Source organism: Cucurbita maxima, unplaced genomic scaffold (genome assembly GCF_002738345.1).
Source record: "Cucurbita maxima cultivar Rimu unplaced genomic scaffold, Cmax_1.0 Cma_Scf00019, whole genome shotgun sequence".
Lineage (NCBI taxonomy): Eukaryota > Viridiplantae > Streptophyta > Magnoliopsida > Cucurbitales > Cucurbitaceae > Cucurbita > Cucurbita maxima.
In genome coordinates this window covers 1,251,294-1,271,675 of record NW_019272035.1, presented here as the reverse complement: position 1 = coordinate 1,271,675, position 20,382 = coordinate 1,251,294, and the positions used below count along the sequence as shown (strand labels likewise).

At 35.3% G+C, this 20,382-nt stretch overlaps 6 protein-coding genes across 8 annotated transcripts; 4 read left to right on the top strand and 2 right to left on the bottom strand.

Moving 5' to 3' along the window:
• The first annotated feature begins 558 nt into the window (after positions 1-558).
• Positions 559-2,299, top strand: LOC111493578 (auxin-responsive protein IAA14-like). The gene is made up of 5 exons (XM_023143329.1): positions 559-940; positions 1,246-1,463; positions 1,598-1,733; positions 1,909-1,970; positions 2,063-2,299. Exons 1-5 carry the CDS (start codon positions 675-677, stop codon positions 2,098-2,100), a joined length of 720 nt encoding a protein of 239 aa, XP_022999097.1. The 5' UTR covers positions 559-674; the 3' UTR covers positions 2,101-2,299.
• Positions 2,300-4,881: 2,582 nt separating this feature from the next.
• On the top strand, positions 4,882-5,506 carry LOC111493584 (pathogenesis-related protein P2-like). The gene is made up of 2 exons (XM_023143335.1): positions 4,882-5,158; positions 5,243-5,506. Exons 1-2 carry the CDS (start codon positions 4,895-4,897, stop codon positions 5,405-5,407), a joined length of 429 nt encoding a protein of 142 aa, XP_022999103.1. The 5' UTR covers positions 4,882-4,894; the 3' UTR covers positions 5,408-5,506.
• Positions 5,507-7,877: 2,371 nt separating this feature from the next.
• On the top strand, positions 7,878-8,560 carry LOC111493583 (pathogenesis-related protein PR-4-like). The gene is made up of 2 exons (XM_023143334.1): positions 7,878-8,177; positions 8,264-8,560. Exons 1-2 carry the CDS (start codon positions 7,914-7,916, stop codon positions 8,426-8,428), a joined length of 429 nt encoding a protein of 142 aa, XP_022999102.1. The 5' UTR covers positions 7,878-7,913; the 3' UTR covers positions 8,429-8,560.
• A 1,214-nt stretch (positions 8,561-9,774) lies between these two features.
• On the top strand, positions 9,775-10,925 carry LOC111493585 (pathogenesis-related protein PR-4-like). The gene is made up of 2 exons (XM_023143336.1): positions 9,775-10,038; positions 10,761-10,925. The coding sequence occupies exons 1-2, from the start codon at positions 9,775-9,777 to the stop codon at positions 10,923-10,925; spliced, it is 429 nt and encodes a 142-aa protein (XP_022999104.1).
• Positions 10,926-11,956: 1,031 nt separating this feature from the next.
• Positions 11,957-13,125, bottom strand: LOC111493586 (photosystem II reaction center W protein, chloroplastic-like). Of its 2 annotated transcripts, XM_023143338.1 has the most exons (3): positions 12,981-13,125; positions 12,123-12,435; positions 11,957-11,986 (listed from the first exon to the last, which is right to left on the bottom strand). In XM_023143338.1, exons 1-2 carry the CDS (start codon positions 13,063-13,065, stop codon positions 12,128-12,130), a joined length of 393 nt encoding a protein of 130 aa, XP_022999106.1. In that variant the 5' UTR covers positions 13,066-13,125; the 3' UTR covers positions 11,957-11,986; positions 12,123-12,127. The 2 variants fall into 2 exon arrangements, with proteins under 2 accessions (XP_022999106.1, XP_022999105.1); XM_023143337.1 differs by lacking the exon at positions 11,957-11,986 and having other exon boundaries at positions 12,068-12,435.
• A 780-nt stretch (positions 13,126-13,905) lies between these two features.
• Positions 13,906-19,593, bottom strand: LOC111493567 (E3 ubiquitin protein ligase DRIP2-like). Of its 2 annotated transcripts, none has more exons than XM_023143316.1 (7): positions 19,055-19,593; positions 17,346-17,445; positions 16,177-16,513; positions 15,594-16,096; positions 15,459-15,515; positions 14,388-14,460; positions 13,906-14,287 (listed from the first exon to the last, which is right to left on the bottom strand). In XM_023143316.1, exons 1-7 carry the CDS (start codon positions 19,167-19,169, stop codon positions 14,114-14,116), a joined length of 1,359 nt encoding a protein of 452 aa, XP_022999084.1. In that variant the 5' UTR covers positions 19,170-19,593; the 3' UTR covers positions 13,906-14,113. The 2 variants fall into 2 exon arrangements, with proteins under 2 accessions (XP_022999084.1, XP_022999085.1); XM_023143317.1 differs by having other exon boundaries at positions 15,459-15,509; positions 19,055-19,592.
• Between the last annotated feature and the right edge of the window lie 789 nt (positions 19,594-20,382).

The window sequence follows — 20,382 nt, the reverse complement described above, 5'->3', positions numbered from 1 at the left end:
TATTTTTATTTTTAATAAATAATAAAGAGTGAATATTTAATTAAAAAAATTGATAAATAAACAAATAATAGAGTGTTGGGAGATTAACAAACAAATCCAAAAAGCACTAAAAAGGGGAGGCTCCAACAGGCCTTGTCGTTCTATAATCATTTCTCAAAACGACGTCACTCGTGACATAACTTCAATCCAACAAACTCATCCACGTGGCACAATCCTCACCCTCCAAATTATCTCTGATATTTTCATGCCATCCGCGTGAGCCAACACACATTCCTTCTTTTTTCGAAAAGTAGCTCACTTTTCATTTTAGAAAAATAACATCCCACTTTTTTCTAAATATATTTAAAATCATTTTTTCCCCAAAATTTAATTATTATATTAATAATTTCATCAATTCCAGTTTCATCCTTTAATCCATCCTACTAAAATATTTAATTTAAATACCCAAAACCGTCATTTCAAACAAATTCCAACGCTACTTTTCTAAAAAGAAAAAAGGAGGTCAATTTCCCAAAAACATAATAATTAATATAATATATCCAATTCGAAGCCCCGAATCTCAAATTCGTTCGTTCTGCAAACAAAATTCTCGATCTCAGCGATTTCATAAGCAAAATCAGACGAATTAGCGCAAAACTCCGACGAATTCGAAAGCAAAAACGAGTAGCAGAGTCATGGAATCGGAGCAGAACGATGAGTACAGAGCGATCTTGATCAATTTCGAGCAGACAGAGCTCCGCCTCGGCTTGCCCGGTGGAGACGGCGGTGACACCAGCGGCGGGAAGAGTAATTCGGCGGCGAAGAGAGGTTTCATGGAAACTGTGGATTTGAAGCTTAATCTGTCGTCTTCAATGGCGCCGGAGAAGGAGGAGGCGACGAATTTGGAAGAGACTAAAAGCTCTTCGCAACGGCCTAACGATTTCGCTAAGCCTCCTTCCAAGTAGTTTTCTTTCTCTCTTTTTAAAATTAATTAAATTTGAGAATTATACATGAAAAAAAATAGGTAATTAATTATAAAATTAAGATTATAATTATATTTTAGTGAAAAAAACCCAAATTTTTTTATTATTTATTACTTTAAGAATGTCTCAATAAATCAGAATTGATTAAATAATTGTAAAAATTTAATTTATTAATGAAAATGCTAATAAATTGTTTTATTTATTTTTGGTTGAAATTTAAAAATAAAAAATAAAAAAAATATTAATTTTCTCTAATAAATTTTTATGAATTCATTATTAACAGAGCACAAGTAGTCGGTTGGCCACCGGTTAGATCATCAAGGAAGAATTTGGGGGCGCAGAGGGCCGGCGGGGAAGACGGCGGCGGTGGCGGCGGCGCGTCGTTCGTGAAAGTTAGCATGGACGGCGCTCCTTATTTACGGAAGGTGGACTTGAAGCTATATGGTAGCTACAAAGACCTTTCTCACGCCCTTGCCAAAATGTTTAGCTCTTTCACCATTGGTAATTTTTTTTTTTTACTTTTTTTTACTGTCGGTAACTTTGTAAGACAAACCAGTATATTTTACCGAAAGGGTAAGAATAAAATTTAGTTGGAAATTTTTTAGTCGAAAGTCTTAGTCATGTTTGAATGGCAGGAACGTGCGAGTCTGAAGGAATGAAGGATTTCATGAACGAAAGAAAATTAGTAGACCTTTTGAATGGCTCGAAATACGTACCGACTTATGAAGACAAAGATGGAGATTGGATGCTGGTCGGCGATGTACCATGGAAGTAAGTTTTCTTTTTCTCATTTAAATTATAAAATGCTCAGTTAACGTCTTAAAGTTTTGGGTACAAATGAGAGTCGGGTAGACAAACGAACCCTAGCTTAATTACGAGTCAAATACCTTCAACATCTGCATAGAAAGACTCGAAATCTCTCTAATTGTACTGTCTTGTTAAACAGCATGTTTGTCGATTCATGCAAACGTTTACGGATCATGAAAGAGTCTGAAGCGATTGGACTCGGTAAGTCACACATTTTTTTAATACCTTATAAAAGAGAAAACTTTGGTTCTCTTATTAATTTTATTTTTAAAATTTCATTTAATTATGGACAGCACCAAGAACAATGGAGAAAAGCAAGAACAGAAGCTGAGCTGTTTTTATTTACGAAAATTTGTTTGATATTTACCGATTTAAATTTATTTTCTAATAATTATATATTAAGAACAAGAGGGGTTTATGTGCAATTTCTAATTATTATATATATTGAGTTTGTAAGGACTTATAAATATAACATTAGCATAGAGGGGTTTATGTGCAATTTCTACTTAAACTTAATATTTTACTTATTATGTTGTATCCTCATTTTTATTTTGCCTATTTTGTTTATTTTTGTGATTCCCTTTATTTATTTATTTATTTTTTTATTTAAATGGGTTCTAAATAATAGCATATAAAAAATTTCATTACTTTGCATGTGAATTTTAATTTTTTTAATTAATTTTTTTGAGTTTTTCAATTTTTTACCGTGTCAAATAAGTTCACAAAACTTTAAGAATTGTTGGTGTGAGATCTCATATTAGTTGGAGAGGGGAACGAAACATTCCTTATAAGGGTATGAAAACTTCTCCCTAGTAGACATGCTTTACAATCGTGAGGCGGCCGACAATACGTAACAGGTCAAAACGAACAATATCTGCTAGTGGTGGGTTTGGACTGTTACAAATGGTATTAGACACTGGGTAGTGTGCTACCAAGAACGCTGGGTTCCCAAGGGGGGAATTGTAAGATCTCACATTGATTGGAGACGGGAACAAAACAACATTCGTTATAACGGTATGAAAACCTCTCCGTAATAGACACATTTTAAAATCTTGAGTTGAAATCCAGACAGAGAAGCCCAATTATTTAATAGATTCACTCAATTTTAATTTTGTATCTAATAGATCTCTGAATTTTGAAAAATGCTTATAAATCCTTAAACGTTTGATTTTGTGGTCTATTAAGTTCTTATTCTTTCAATTTTGTGTCTTATAAGTAAACATTTATGGCGGAGCTCCAACAGTGTGCATTTTTCTTCATCTTCGATATGAGCTATTGTAACGCTCTAAGCCCACCCTAGCAAATATTGTCCTCTTTGGGTTTTCCCTTTCGAGCTTCCCTTCAAAATTTATAAAACACGCTAGGGAGAGTTTCCACACTCTTATAAAAATTGTTTCATTTTCCTCTCTAACCGATGTGAGATTTCATAGCTACAACCACGAGTAATGACCTTTGCATGCCAAGAACGCTTTCGACAAAGTCTAACACATACTCACAAGTTTCTAACGACAACAAACTTCTCCCCAACATGTTTCTCAGTTAATAGACGACTATCTACCAATAGACTTCATATCATCCATAGCCTTAATAGCTAAATTTATAATTTTGAACACGTTCGAAAACCAACCAGCAAGAACTCAAGCTTCTTTAGTAAAATTTCGAGAGTAATGTTCGTTATTGATTCATTTCAAATTTGATCGAAGTGCTTTAAAAAAACATACAAGACGAGTGACTCGAGTTGTTTTTTTTTTATTTGAACCTTTATTTCTAAAAATCTATTGTATTTTGATCTTATTTTTTGATATTTTTAAACTCATAATTTAATAGAAACAATGATTAAATAATGGAATAAAATAGGTGGAAAATGTCGAGTGGTGCCTGTCATTAGCAGCGCCAATCATGGAGCTTATACCTCAATTTTACCAATGTTGACTCAAGTTGGAGAAGCCAAATACGAAAATCTTCGCTTATGATCGAGACCCGACACATCTAAAACTTTACATACCACATCACGAGCAACACTATTTTGAACAAGTCCGATATGATCGAGACCCGACACATCTAAAACTTTAAATGCCTACAGGCTAGGCTAAGAAAAGCTTAAGGACATTGACTTAGGCCAAAACTATAAGTGAACTTACTGTTGGAATACCTACCGGCTACATTAGATGAATTAATTGATGCATGAATAACACATAATCTGTGACCCTGTTTGCACGTTATTATTTATGTTATGACATTATGGTAAATTTTATGATGCATGTAGTTTCTGTTTTGTTGATCATGTTACTAAGTTAATATGATCACATTTATACTTGTGAGACATCATGATGTACCATATATAATAAGCATCATCCTATTGTGCGCGTGATGAATTTATTGAACTACGATTTTTAATACGGAGTCTTATGCATGTTGTATGTCATATGAGCATGAATTACTTCTCCAATATATTATGTACCAACACATGCACCATATTATTATTCATATTCCTCTTTTTTTTTTTTTTGTCGGTTTCCATCAACATGAGCGTACGCTAGATCATACTCAGGCCTAGGAAGCACATTAACAAGCCCGCCTAGTGACCTAATGTGCGCGTGATGAATCATACATAAAAAAATACAATGCATCCAACCGAAAGAAACGTTCAAGGAACAATCACAAAATGTAGGTCCCACCACGTTAACTTCGCTTCATTTAATTTATTGATGAATAGTCGTCATGTAGAAGTAAGCTCGTGACAAAAATGAGAAACCGCCCCTTTGTTTAATTTCATAATTATTTTTTGATTATTTATTATCCAACAACTCTTAAAAATAATTTTAAATAAACGGTTCGAAAAACCGAGCCAGCCCAAAAGATTTATAATTAGGTTGGATCAAATTCATTTACAACCCGAACAATTAAATTAGATCTAAAAATTATCCCAATTCGACATGATCTAACCCAACACAGCCTACGAATACTCGGGCCTATAAAGTAAATGATGAAAGTTGAATTTAAGCATATTAATGGGGGAGAAAATTCAAAGGGTGGCTAAAAATAATATACGAGTGGAAAAGTATGCACTTATTTTCCACTATAAATTAAAGCACTCTCTCAATGAAACCTCACAACAACAAAGAATGGATAAAGGAAGGTTTTTGATGCTATTGGCGTTGGCTTTGGGCATATTGAGCTTGGTCAATGCTCAAAGTGCCAACAATGTGAGGGCTACTTACCATTTGTATAACCCACAAGACATCAATTGGGACTACCTTAGGGCAAGTGTTTATTGTGCAACATGGGACGCCAACAAGCCCTTGGAGTTTCGCCGCCGCTACGGTTGGACAGCCTTCTGCGGCCCTGTTGGTCCTCGTGGTCAAGCTTCATGTGGTCGTTGTTTGAGGGTATGTAAATCTTTTCGTAATGAGTTTTTATGAAAGGAGGAATAGAAAATTTGAAACTAAGAAAATTTGTGAAAATGTTTGCAGGTGACTAACACTGAAACAAAAGCTTCGGAAATCGTGAGAATTGTCGATCAATGCTCCAATGGAGGGTTGGATTTGGATGTGAATGTGTTTAGGAGAATCGATACTAATGGAAATGGATACCGTCGTGGCCATCTTATTGTCAAGTATGAGTTCGTTAGCTGTTAAGTTTCTTTCTTTTCAGAAGAGGAAGAGAGAAAAGGAAAACTATGTTTTAATGAATAAATTATGAATAAAGCATGAATAATTTGATATATTGTTTACATTTTGAGATAACCTTAAAGAACACCGTTTATTATAAACATTTACGCTCGACAATATCCGAAGAAAAGTCGGCATTATTAATTACCTATGGAGTAAAAATTAGGCAATAAATATTTAAAGAAATCTCATATCATATAAGAAAATATGTGTTACTAATTCATTATTTAATTTTTACGCTTTTATTAGATGTATCAATTACAAAAAATATATAGAAATGTAGGAAAATAAATTAAAACTATATTTTTAAAAAAAATACCCTCTTCTGTTCGGTCAAAAATTAATCCAAAAAACGAGAGTGGACTTCCTTAAGTTAGTTGTGAGATCTCATATCGGTCGGAGAAGAAAACAAAATATTATTATTCATATTAGGATATATTACCATAATAACCTTTAAATTTTTAAAATTTTAAATGCATGGCACAATTAAAAATAAAAAAATAAAAAATTAAAATTTTAAATATTTATTAGAAATAAAATTAAAATTTAAAATTTTAAACATTTATAAATTAATTAATTTTTAATTTGGCATCTCATTAAAAAGGGAGTTAGTAATTAAATAATGGATTAGTCAAATATGTGGTGGAAGAAAATAAAAGAAGAAAAAAAAAATTAATTTTAAGAAAATGGGAGTTATAATGTTCTAGATGTGGCTCTCTTTGACTTTTTTTTCTTGACCTTGACTAGTTTATATTTATTTATTCTCTCAAATTTTAAAATATTTTTCAAAATTTTTAATTTCTATTTCTAATTTTTTTTTTTAAACATAGTAGCTGAATCTAGGAACTGTCAGCCAAATCAAGCTTGGGAACACCATCCCTACGCCCATCTTCGGAAGCCGAGGCATAGACACAAGACAAGCAGATCTCCGTTAGCAAGGAAAGCAATGGATGGGATTGGACTCAATCCACCTGGCCATTTATGCCCATTCAATTATGGGCAAAGATGTCAAAAATCAAATAAATAAGGGCGAAACCATGATCCGAACCGACCTATGAGAGCAGTGGATTCTGTATGATATGAGAACGTCTGTGAGTAGCCAACATCTGTATCAGTAACTGAGTCAATCGAAAGAAGGGTTTCTTCATTTGGGTTGAACTTGGAATTGTAAGTGAGCTTATTATTGGAACGCCTACCGACTAAGTTGGATGAATTGATCATGTTTGTTTATTCATGTTTGCTATGTTAATACGATCTTGTTATACCTCGTGAGAACTTTGATGTTTCATGTATGATAAGCATGAATGAAGTACCATGAATATATATGTACGTCTGATAGAGAATTTATACTATGATACGTAAGGAAGTGTTATGTGGATCATCTCCATGCACATTATACGTCTCACAAGCCTAGGTTAATTATCCAGTATGTTACGTACTGATGCGTACACCACGATACTTGTTCCTTTATTTTTCCCTGATTTTTGACACCGTGAGCTTGCGCTAACCCATAGTCAGACCAATGATACGTATATGATGTAGATGAACCCAACATATTTGGTATCTAGCTTGAAGATCATCCTCTACGAATCGATATCGTTTTATCTTACGACCTCTACGGATCGACGATTTGTTAACTCTTTCAAAAAAGTATAAGAAGAATGTTAAAGAGTAGAGTAGATTTTATGTAGAAGGAAGTCAAGTCAATTTTGTGGGCCAATTGAACCATGTGGGTGTGGATTGAATATTCAAATTAAACATTATCTATTCTTTTGGTTACATATTTTTTAATTCAAACAAAATTTTTAATAGCTATATAAATTTATAATTTTTTAACTTACAAAAATAATTAATTCTAAGTAAACGATACTAAAATTATGAATAAAGGGTTATTTATTATTAATATTCTTTTTCTTTTTTAACTTTTATTTTCTCATACATACATACATAGTTTTTGTGGAAATTAATAAAAAAAAAAAAACAATATTATCCAAAATGAAGTTGTCAAACATTTGGGGTTGGAGTAAAATATTGAACATTTTACGTGTACGAGTTAAATTTCAAAATTTTTTATTTTAACAATTGAGTTAGGATCATGTTATCAAGGGAGTAGTGTAATCAATTGAACTATGCTCAAATTGACAATTTCAGAAACTATGTTTTTAAGTTACATGTATCAAAAGTGTCAAACCAAACATTCAAATTAGGGTTTTTTTCTAACGTAATTGTTCAATGAACTTAAACACTTAAAATTTAGATCAAAGAGAAGATTCAAACCAATAACGTATAGTACTATCTTATCTATTAAAGTTATGTCGACATCATGGAAGAACGGTCAAAGGAAAATTTTCCAAGGGCGACTAAGAAATAGATTTGAGTTGAAAAGTATGAACGCTTATCTTCCTCTATAAATTAAAGCACTCTCCCAATGAAACCTCACAACAAGTTATAGAGAGAATCAAGAAAGAAAAGAATGGAGAAAGGGAGCTTTTTGATGATATTAGCTTTGGCTTTGGGCATATTGAGCTTGGCTAATGCTCAAAGTGCCAACAATGTGAGGGCTACTTACCATTTGTACAACCCACAAGACATCAATTGGGACTACCTTAGAGCAAGTGTTTTTTGTGCAACATGGGATGCTAACAAGCCCATCGAGTGGCGTCGTCAGTACGGTTGGACTGCCTTCTGTGGCCCTGTCGGCCCTCGTGGCCAAGCTTCTTGTGGACGTTGCTTGAGGGTAAGTAAATCTTCTAGTTCTTGCAAAAAATTATCAGATTTTAGAGTTACAAATGTGCTGAGAAATTTTCACGGGAATGTTTGCAGGTCACTAACACTGAAACAGGAGCTTCGGAAATTGTGAGAATCGTTGATCAATGTGCCAATGGAGGGCTTGATTTGGATGTGAATGTGTTTAAGAGAATCGACACCAATGGAAATGGAGTCTTCCGAGGCCATCTTATTGTCAACTATCAGTTTGTCAATTGTTAAGATTTTTCTTTCGGTTTATTCTTCCTAGAAGAAGAAAGAAAGAATATCACGTTCTAATAACGTTCTAATAAATAAAGTATGAACAATAAACTATGAATTCAAGGTTTCTTGAATTTATGAACTTTTTTTTTTTAATGGTATGGATAAATTAAAAATGTCGTACGTACGATTGTGTCTATAACTATTTACTTTATCTTGAATCATTTGTTCAATATAGTATGAAACTATGTCAAATCAATATAACTTCGGTTTAGTGAGCGTATCACGTAAATAACTTCAACACCAATCTTGAATCTAAAGATTTGTATCGATTCTCGCTTGGGAGGAGATATAAGAAAAATGACCAATTTGACCTTTAACTCGAGTGTAATATTTGGTTTCTTTAGGAGTTTTAACGAGTTTTTTTTTATTACCACACGACATTCAAATCTAGTTTTTTTTTTTTCGAACAAAACATGAACAAAAAAAAACATTAGGTTTTGGTCAAAGGAAGAAAGTCAAACCCTATGATTGATCATTATGGAGAAACACCAATGTTTAATTAGTTAAGCTAAGTTAACGTAAACAAGGGGATAATGTTCTCAAAAGAAAATTCAAAGGCGGCTAAGAATTGAAAAAATGGTGTTTTTATTGAACCAAGTAATTTATTAAATAATAAAATTTCTTGTTTAATTGGTTCTTAAATATTTAATTTTATATTTAATATATTTTTTTTTATGTATAAAATTACTCGATTAAATACAAAATAAACGGTTTTATGCTCTCTTTAGCTCATAATAACTTAGGTTCAATCTCAACTCTAAACCGACTAAAGTAGAAAAAAAAAACAACTTGAATTGTAGTGAACTTTCAAGATCCTATTCGGATAGAGAGGAGAACGAAACATTCTTTATAAGGGTGTGGAAACCTTTTCCTAGCAGACACGTTTAAATACCCTTGAGGGAAAGTCTAAAAAAAACAATATCGGCTAGCAGTGAGCTTGAGCTGTTATAGAACCGAACCAAATCAAAAACTAGAGTAAACCCTCGAACAACTGAGAATACCTATGAACCGAACTTGAACAGGGTTGAACGAGCTAAACAAGAACTAAACGAAACATGAACAACATTGATCGAGTGGAATTAAGACCAACCCACATTGTCGTGAAATTGTTTGGGTTAGACAAAGACACCATAATCCAACATAAAAAAAACACAAAATCCTTAGCAAAAAGTAATATTCTTAAACGACATTGTTGTAAACGACTGCAGGCCATTGTGAGTAGACAAGATGAAAAGAACACAAAATATTCCCTCCTCCCTCTATAAATGCATGCCCAAATTAGGCACCAAAGCAAAAAGAACAACATGGAGACAAAGGGTTTGATGCTGATAACGTTGTCGTGTCTATGTCTTGTAATGTTGTCCAAAGCTCAAAGTGCGAGCAACGTGAGGGCAACATTTAACTTATACAATGCCCCCGAAATCAATTGGGATTTGAATGCTGTGAGTGCATTTTGTTCCACATGGGATGCCGACCAGCCTTTGGAGTGGCGCAGCCAATATGGATGGACTGCCTTTTGTGGCCCTGTTGGACCTCAAGGCCAGGATTCTTGTGGCCTATGCTTACTGGTACGAGCGTTTCGAATGATTTTTTAAATGCTTAAAAATATTTTTTTGTGTGTATAAACGTACTTCCAAAGATATTCTGATAGGCTCGTAATGGTGTTCTGTTGGATGATAGAACCTTTAACCTTTTACATACGTCAAAAATTTGAGATTTTAAAACGCGTCTATTAAGAAGAAGTTTTCACTCTTATAAAGAATGTTTCGTTCTCTTCTCTAACCATTATGGGATCTCACAATCCACACAATGTTTATAACTAATATTAATGATGTGTGACGGGTGAATGTTTAATATTTGAATTTTATGAAAATTTAGTTAAGAATGAGATAGGCATTATAGATAAGTAATATTTTTTAAAAAAATTAAAAAAAAACCAACCAAACAACCTTAATTCAACCAAAAAAAATAGAAGGTTAGGTTGAGAACACTATTCAAGTTGTTCAAGTCACCAACTCAACCAGCTTGAAATTTCAGGTTGGTTTAAATGATTTTCCGAATTCAACCCAACAAGTATACAACCCTATAATGTGAATTTGTCGCTCCCTCACTATACCATTGTAATTGTTACTTTAATACAAGAGTAAAGTATCAATCTTTATAATCCGAACATAACTCAACTGATTAAAACTTATATCAATTAAAAAGTCAGAAATTTGAATCGAGTGTTAGTTGCATGAAAAAATTATAATAGTTCGTCTAATGGGGAAGAAAATACATGAACATACAGGTGACTAACACGGAAACAGGCGCTCAACAAACCGTAAGAATTGTGGATCAATGTAACAACGGAGGTCTAGATTTGGACGTCGGAGTGTTTCAAAGTCTCGACACGGATGGAAATGGCAATGCTAATGGCTTTCTCATAGTCGACTATGATTTTGTGAAATGTTGATGCTCATCCAAGATTATCAAAGAATAAAAGGGGGAATTTTGTGTAATGGCTAATAAATTTTGTTCCAATTTATTAAATTTCAATATGTCCAAAATATTTATGTCGATGTCTCCATTTTTCTCAAATTATGGATGAAAATAATATTATGTTTTTGTTCAATTATTTAATGAAGTTTAAATTTCTTATTAAAATATTATGTTCTGTTTTTCTTTTATGTTTTATTGAATTTTTTTATGATATTAATGGAATATATAGAATAATATCATGAATTACAAGCCATATTACTTTTTTTTATATATAAATATAGTGAATAATTTAATTATTATTATTATGTTTAAAAAATACTTATAAAATTTTAAAAAAGGTTAACACATTTATTTTTATAAAAAAAATATATAATTTTTTTTTACTATCACTAAATAAATAAAAATAGAAGAATATCAATTAAATTTTTGAATTTTTAAAAGTATTTTTAAAATAAAATACTAATTATTTTCATCCAAAATTAACCTGGTATTTTTTAAAAAAAAAAAATTAGTTTAAGAGTATATTTTTCTTAATTTAGCCTAAAACTATAAATTTAAAATTAAATAATTATCAAATAAAATTTGATGGTATTTCTTTTTAAAATAATACTATTTAGGATGTAACTTTAAGGAAGAAACACGGGAGGTTGATGTTTCCTCTCGAGTCCAACCTTGTGTGTGATCTCACGTTGGTTGGAGAGCGAAGCATTTCTTATAAGGGGTGGAAACCTCTCCCTAACAGACGCGTTTTAAAATCGTGTGACTAACGACGATACATAAGAGGATAAAGCGAACAAATCTGGTAGCAGTGAGCTTGAACTATTATAAATGGTACCAGAGCTAGACACCGGGCGGAGTGCCAGCGAGAACGCTAAGTCGGGGATGGATTGTGATATCCCACACAATTGGTTGGAGAGGGGAATGAAGCATTTTTTATAATGGTGTGGAAACCTCTCTCTAACTGACGCGTTTTAAAACTGTGAGGCTAGCGGTGATATGTAACGGGCTAAAGTGAACAATATATACTAGCGGTGAGCTTGAGCTGTTATACCTTGATTCTGTCGAATCGCGGTCTCACTCTCCGTTCGTTTTCTCGAAGGTCTACAAAAGGAATCGTTACATAATAGTCGTGTTTTTTTTACTAACCATAACTTTGATTAAAATGTGATGATTGATTTAGAGTGACAAACCAGAGTCGTCATCTTCATCTAAGGACGAAGCATAAACAAAGTATAGAGACCAAATTAAACCAAACATCCCAACTAGAATCCACCCTAGCAGGTTGTTGCTTAAACCAAAAGGCAGCCCTGTCCCTTCTGTGCTCAATCTCTCATCCACCAGCGCCACTGCCGGACCCGCCGCTGCCATTGTAGCCATCGCCACCGCAGCCACCGTCCCCGAAACCATCCTTTCTTCTGACCTCTTCCCTTCTCGCTTCTCCTCTGCCTTGCACTTTATTGCTCTCCTCTTCATCTTCGGTAACCCTGCAGATACCGTTTAGTTCGAGAGCATATGTCTAAACTAGTTGAATTACATTAAGACTCAGCTCTTTTTCTAACAACCAATTTCTTCGAAAAATGAATATGATGTTATCCACTTTTTCTAAATGGCTTTTGAGATCTTACTTGAGATCCCACTTATATTGGAGAGAGAAACAAATCATTCTTTATAAGAGTGTAAAACCTCTCTCTAATTGACGCGTTTTAGAACTGTGAGGCTGATGATGATACGTAATGAGCCAAAACGGACAATATCGGCTAGAAGTGGGTTTGGACTTTTACACCTAAGTCATGGTCGATCGAAGAGGCGCTAACAAATCTAGAACTTCATATCGAGGGTACAAGTTTCGTTTACTTCTACATTTGTGTCTATATATCGTTCTTGTCGGAACGATCAAAATGATAATTAAACTAGAAAAACAGAGAGAACCCAGTAGAACTCTTTGAAGGAAGAGAAAGAAAGTAAAAGCTTTTTGTGGAATTGGATGATAAAAAATACTGCAAAGGCTATTTGGAACCGAAGAACTCACTGTGAGCTGCCATTAATGGCGATGGAAGAATCATGGATGATCCTTTGAGTAAGATCCTGGAAGGAGAAAGCAGCGAGGACGCCATTTTTCTGGCCAAAAAAACCTGCTGGAGGTTGAGGGGAAAGGTGTTCTTGTTTTGTGCACCACATAATTTGGATATGTGAACACCCAAACAGTTCCCTTTGCTCAATCCTCATTCATCCAATCTTTGCTCCCCACGTGTTCAGCCCAAATAAAGAATGGACACCAATTGTCTGTCATGTGTCGAGATACAGGGATGCCGACTAACCGTCAATTCCTCATACTCAGAGTTATGTGTCATTTAAGCTATTGTGTTGTCTTCTTAGCTTATAACCTAATACATTGTTTTATCTTGCTTTCCAGCTCTATTTCTAAAATCTCTTTACCCCTGTTTTTTAAAACCTTCTTAAAGTGGAGATAGAGGCTTGGGTATACGTTATTTGGCCGAAGGCAACGTGATTTCGAGTTGGCTAACTCACTCAGTGGTGAGAATGAGTGCTGCACAATCGCTTATAAACGTTCTGTAAGAGTGCGATTGTGACATCATACATCACTTGCCGTTGATGTATCGACATGGTTCAACTAGTGTTCGTTACCGATGTCTCACGTCCGCCATCATTGAGAGAAAGGTAACACCTTCGCATCGTTGAAAAGGGTCCGGGAGGGAGAGGGGGGAAGAAAAGGGTGTCGAGGTAGTGCACAAAAGATTACCTCCCATCTTTCATCTTGAAAATTTCCCCACCAGAATGAATCTTCTGTCGTTTTCCATACAAATATCAACACTTCGAACAAAACAAAGTCAAACTGAAATTAGCTCAACTCGTTAAGACAGGCAGACAACATTGTTGTCCGGTAAAAAGAGTGATACCTTTGACTGAAGAATCAGTAAAAAAAGAGCCAAAAATGGAATGGGAAACAGCACTGGATCAATTGTTCATTATGTGGGTATACCAATGAAATAAAACCAATCAAAGAATTCAGATATATAACAACAATCTGCATGTTCGCGCAAATATGACAAACCCGGAGTCTTCGGGTCCGGATTCTGATGCTCATTAAACATTACAAGATGTAGACGACGTACAGAAGCAAGAACACGATTCAGAAGCTCGTCAAGGGGTCTGGACTTTTCGACAGTACGAGAGGACCATAACAAAGTCCTTAGCAGATGAGCCAACGGATGCTGGAATTTTCTTCGCTGTCGACGCTGTTCGAAACCACAAGTCAACCAAGTTCTGTAGCTGCTGCGTTGGTAGCACCGGCTGTCCCCGACATAATATTTCCACCTACGAAGTAACATAATTAAAAAGAAAGAAACATATTGGCAAAGTATTTGGGCACTTTGGGACCAAGCTCATGAAATAAGATATCGAATTGAAAACTCACCTCGGCTTCGCTCTTAAGATCTAGTTTCTTTACGAGATACTTTTGGATAGACGAAACGGGCATTTTCCCATCCCTATAATGTAATAAATGATTAGCAAAGTAATCAGCACACGAGTATCAGTTACTTCATTCATCTAAGAGAAACAACAGGAACTATAATTGAAAATAAAAACAGAGTTCAGAAGATATCACAGAGATTTACATGAAAAATGATTGCCTGTTTTCTTTGAGAAAGTCCAGAACTTCATTGATGCAATTAACTAATTTTTCAAACAAATAAACGAAATAAAAACACACGAAAGGAAACCGACTGAGCAAAATAATGAGACCCCACATCGGTTGGGAGGAGAACGACACATTCTTTATAAGGGTGTGGAAACTTCTCCCTAGCAAACACGTTTTAAAAACCTCGACGGGAAGTCCAAAGAGAACAATATCTACTAGCCAGCTTGGGCCGTTAAATTTAGTATCAGAGCCAGACACTAGGCGATGTGTCAGCGAGGAGACTGAGCTCCGAAGGGGGGTCGACACAAGGCGGTGTGTCAGCAAGAACACTGGGCCCTGAAGGGGGTGGATTGGGGAGTCCCACATCGATTGGAGAAGGGAACGAGTGCCAGTGAGGACACTGGGCCCCAAAGGAGGTAGATTGTGAGATCCCACATCGGTTGAGAGAAGAACCAAAACATTCTTTATAAGGGTGTGGAAACTTTTACCTAGCAGACATTTTAAAAACCTTGAAGGGAAGTCCGAAAAGGAAAAACCCAAAGAGGGCAAGATCTACTAGCGGTGGGCTTAGGCGTAACGAAAAATTACATCAAGCTCCTGATTTTCATATTATGTAAACCCTTCATGCTGCACAATTTCTAGCTTTGTCTTAGATCTACAGAGTAGCTATAACGACAAAAGAGTCTCGGGAAACTCAAATAACATTAATGTTTTGACACAACATAGAAAATTATGTAAAAATATCATCGTCTATATGCAATCTTCTGAATGTCGTCTCTATAATGTGAACGAAAAATTTGATAAATGGACGAATTTAAATGAAGTAATAAGATGGGAGGAACTTACTTTATTCTCAAGTAAGACGTCGATATTTGAGGCAACGGACATCCGCCCTTCCTAAAACTTTTAATAACAAATCAGTCGTACGAAACTTAAAAGCAGATTTCGTATTACAAATATTCGATAGGTAGAGTATATTACCTGTCGTCTGAGGCGATTAACGTGAACCAAATTGGATTTTTTCTTCCACATTTAGCAGCTGACGCATCAAGAACGACCTGTGCCTGAGAACCTAGCTCACCAGATGCAGCTGCCTTGTTACGAGCAGTTGCCCGCAACCTTTTACGTTTCGTGGATTCTGGGAGTGATGTGGTTCCATTATTATGGTTATCTTTTGCCTTAAAGTTGCTTCCGTGCTCCTTAGTTCTTGTTTTGGGCATATATAATCCGTAATTTGGAGTTCCAAGTAACAGCACTTTCTCCTTAGTTTCTTGTGCATCGAGGTCGCCATCAGCAACAAAGGACGGTTCCAATTTGGCCATTGATGACCCTTGGAAATTTGGCTTGGTAGACTTCGTTCGGTTAGCAGCTTCAACCAAACAATTCAAGGGTGTCCAGAGATCAGCTTTTCCTTCGACTGCTTCTACGTTGTGTTCCAGATCCTCGTGTCTTAGACCGTTCGAAGGCTCAGCCATAGATGAATCCTGCAATGATTTCGTACTTTCATACATCTATGAATGTGGGAATTTTTCCGATATTTTAACAATGTGCGTAAAATCCCTACCTGCCTTCTGTGTCGAACAGTTTTATTCAAATAATCAGAAGAGCTCGAACTTGCTGTATGATCTTCTCCAGAATCTTCTTCTTTCTTTAGCAGTTCCTCAATGCCAAAACTACATCCACGTAACGCAGCGCCCTTTCTTGTAACGTTCTTGGATCTTCTTCCAGTCAAGCCGCCACTCTGCATCGGCACTTTGGGAGTGTTTACCACCAATGATGATAGCGATCTCTCCTTCCTTTTTATGGGCAATGAAGCCAAGGGCGAAACTTCAGGTGCACTAATCTTTCTCCGCTTAAGAGGAAATATTTTCGCCCTTATATCTTGCAAATTGTGGTCGGGCCTGCAAAAGGAAAAACAAAATCTAAATTATGCATCGTCTATTCTTTTTCGTCGAATTATTCCAGCACCATAGAAATCTACCTTCGAGAATAATTAAAAAGAAGCAAAAAGGCGCCATTTTCGGTCAGCCAAAGAAAGTGTATAAATTTTAGCATTATAAAATCCCGTCCAAGGAGACACCAAATCGAAGTCGTTTTTGAAACTTGTTAATCCATATGGATTTTTAAGGCAAGATAATGAGTCTAGACTTTAGTAGTAAGGAATCGGGACCAAGGAAACAACAAAATAAAGTCTTTTCGATAAATTGTGGATCTTAAATGAGTTAATTGACATCTAGAAAGCCATGGTATTATGAGAAGTTGTAAGAAAGAAGAAGAAGATGAATGTTTTCGCGGTTAGGCAAAGTTTGGGTTAAGAGCAAGGACGCTGGGTGCCGAAGGGGGGTGGATTGAGGGGTCCCACGTCGATTGGAGAAGGGAATGAGTGTCAACGAGGACGCTGGGTCCCAAAGGGGGTAGATTGTGAGATCCCACATCGATTGGGAAGAAGAATGAAGTATTCTATATAAGGGTGTGGAACCCTCTTCCCAGCAAACGCGTTTTAAAAACTTTGAGGCGAAACCCAAAAGGGAAAGCCCAAAGAGGACAATATCGACTAGTGTGAGCTTGGGCTTGGGCTTGGGCTATTACAGCAACACTCTTTGTAACATAGAACAGCATGAAAGCATAAACCTCGATAAATTTTTTAGGAACTTACGACAGTTCTTTTGCTATACGCTCAAGAGATGTCAAGTTACACAATTCAAGGGAAACTACGAAAATAAAATAACAAACCTTAGTTTTTCCACAGGAAGACAGCCCAGATCAATGTTGCATACAGGACAACAATCAACCTCCTCGTCTGAGAGTTTCTCATATATGCACTTCCTGCAAACTGTGTGCAACCAGAACTTAAAATGTATTAGAAAGCTAGCATTCGATGTCGCCAATGAATGAGTTTTAGTAAGTTGGGGGACGTTCGCTAGATAAATTCACACAAGTTACGAACAAATGCAAGTATCAATAAGCATGAGGGACCATTCACAGTTTGCAGATATAAAAATACTTATCATAACGGGTAAACAATCTCTTTTAAGGACACGTTTGATGAAGTTTTTTGTTTCGGTTTTCGGTTTTCATAAATTAAGTTTATTTACCAACAAGCCCCCTTTGTAATTTTGGAAAAATAAGAAACTTTTGTTTTCAAAAATATGTTTTTTGTTTCTAAACGCGTGTGCTAAAGAGAGGTTTCTACACCCTTATAAAGAATGTTTCATTCTCCTCCTCAACCAACGTGGGATTCCACAATCCACCCTCCTTCAGAGCCAAGTGTCCTTGTTGGCACTTGTTCCCCTCTTCAATCGATGTGGGACCTCACAGTCCACCCCCTTCGGGGCTCAGCATCCTTGCTAACACACCGTCTCGTGTCTACCCCCTTCGAGGCTCAACCTCCTTGCTAGCACATCGCCCGGTGTTTGGCTCTGATATCGTTTGCAGCGGCTCAATCCCACCGCTAGCAAATAGTCTTCTTTGGGCTTTCCCTTTCAGCCTTCCTCTCAAGATTTTTAAAACGCGTCTACTAGGGAGAGGTTTCCACACCCTTATAAAGAATGCTTCGTTCTCCTCCCCAACCGAGGTGAAATCTCACACCTTCCCAAATGGGGTCTATACTTTTCAAAACTAAAAAGTCCTAAGAAAAACACAGGGAAGTCCGACCATCCCATTTGTAGCAGACGCCTCAAGTAGCCAGAGAACCCAATTCAATGCAATAACATCGTATGGCATGTCAATACACAAAGCACAGAACACGATCGTCCGAAAACATACGCCTTATAGAAACATGCGACCGTTTTAGATAGTTTTCAAGAATCCCAAACATATTAGATATTCACGTAGAGTTCTCAATCTCTTGATGTTCAGATAAGCAAACACAGAGACCAGAAATCTAGATACAAAGATCAACAGCAGAGATTATAACATGCATAGAACCTTTGATCTAAAGAGTTCATATCTGTAGAAGATTAGGATTAATAATACATCATTAAAACATTCATATTAAGTATCTTCTTTAAAATGAACTGTTAAGTTACTGGAGTAGAATGCATATCAACTGGAATCACAATTCAGTGAACTTGGGACTATGAATCTGTTCAAAATTTGAATCCTTGTAATGTAAACAAGTGATCAGTAAACTGTTCTAAGAAGACAGGAAAAAGAGGCATGAGAAATAGGAGAATTGGGGAAGAGAAGATGAACTATAAACACAGAAATTGATCCAAATGTCATGAAAAGAGAATCAAAACCACAAGGAGAAACACTTTTTACCACATCAAACAGCTAAAAGGCATCAGAAGGAGAGAAATTGGCAGTAACCCAAATCATAAAACAGCTAAAAGTGAAGAACCCAAGAAGGGGAAACACATGCAGAACAAAAAGAAACAAAAGAGACACAAATGGAAGGAAAGAACGGCTAAAAGAGCCATTGAGGAAAAAGAAGAACTTACACGTGTGAAGGCAAAGAGATATGGTAGTAGCCTCCTTCAAGAGCTTCTTACAAAGAGGGCACGTCATGCATGCTTCAAGCGTTTCCCTCTTCACTCTCACCACCTGACCCGCCATAGCCACACCCCTTTTTCTCTACACCCTTTCTCTATACCACATTGAACAAAACACACAATATTGCAAATCCACGCAGAATCAGGCGCAGATTTTGAAGGGCAACGTTTTGATTGACTTAAACGTCTAGAAACTACGGATCTGAGGGCGAATGCGAGAGAAAAGGGATTTTTGGGGAAATTCAGAGATGGGTTATGGTCCGAATGGGAAAAAATTACGTGGGGTTCGATTCTTGGTTTGATTTTGGACACGAAAGGTACAGGGGAAGGGGAAGGTTTGAGGTTTCGATGAAATAGCATGGTCTTTAGGAGATTATAGATGTGTATATATATATATATAGCGAGATATAGATATAGATATACGCAGAAAAGGGAAGCGGGGGGGGCAGTGTCTGGCAGATTTGTGCATTGTTTTGAGGAAAAACGTGAGTTGGTGATCGAGTTGGAGAGTGAGTTGGGGTTCGAGTTTGGTAATTTGGTAGAGAAAATGAATAAATTGCCCTGCCCACGTTATCCAACCAACCCTATTCATAAATTTCATAATTGTATTCATTTTGTTTCTTATCTTTTTCAAAAAAAAACATCTATTTAATTTAAATTTTTGTATTCATATCGATCAATTGCACGTGTACTTTCAAAACATCTATTTTATCTTTAAAAATAATTTCATTTTTTGTGACTACGAGCAAAATTTTGTTTTTCTATACACACTTAATAGTATATGCCTCAAATAAATCCAACGAGTAACTAATAATCCTGTTATACAGAAAAAAGTAACTATCATGCCCTTTTCTGAGTAAGCATAGAGTCTTACGGTTTCATAGACTAATAAGGTTATCAAATGAATTGTAATGACAGTTGAAATGACCGAAAAAGATAATGAATTAATATATGCTCTAAAGTTGAAAATATCATTAAAAAAAATTTAAAATGTCTGTCAATTCAATTATTTAAATTAATATTGGGGATGTGAATTAATTATATTATAGAATTTGTTTTATAAATTATGTTGAAAATGTAATTAGAAATAAAGAAAATAAAAAGTAAACCATAATATAATTTCAAAATGAATAAAAATGATATTATCGAGACCAAAATGAATATCGTAAATTGAGTATTTTATGGAAATGAAAATATTGAGCTTAGATTTTTTTTTTTTTTTTTTTTTTTTTTTTTTTTTTTTTTTTTTTTTTTTTTTTTTTTTTTTTTTTTTTTTT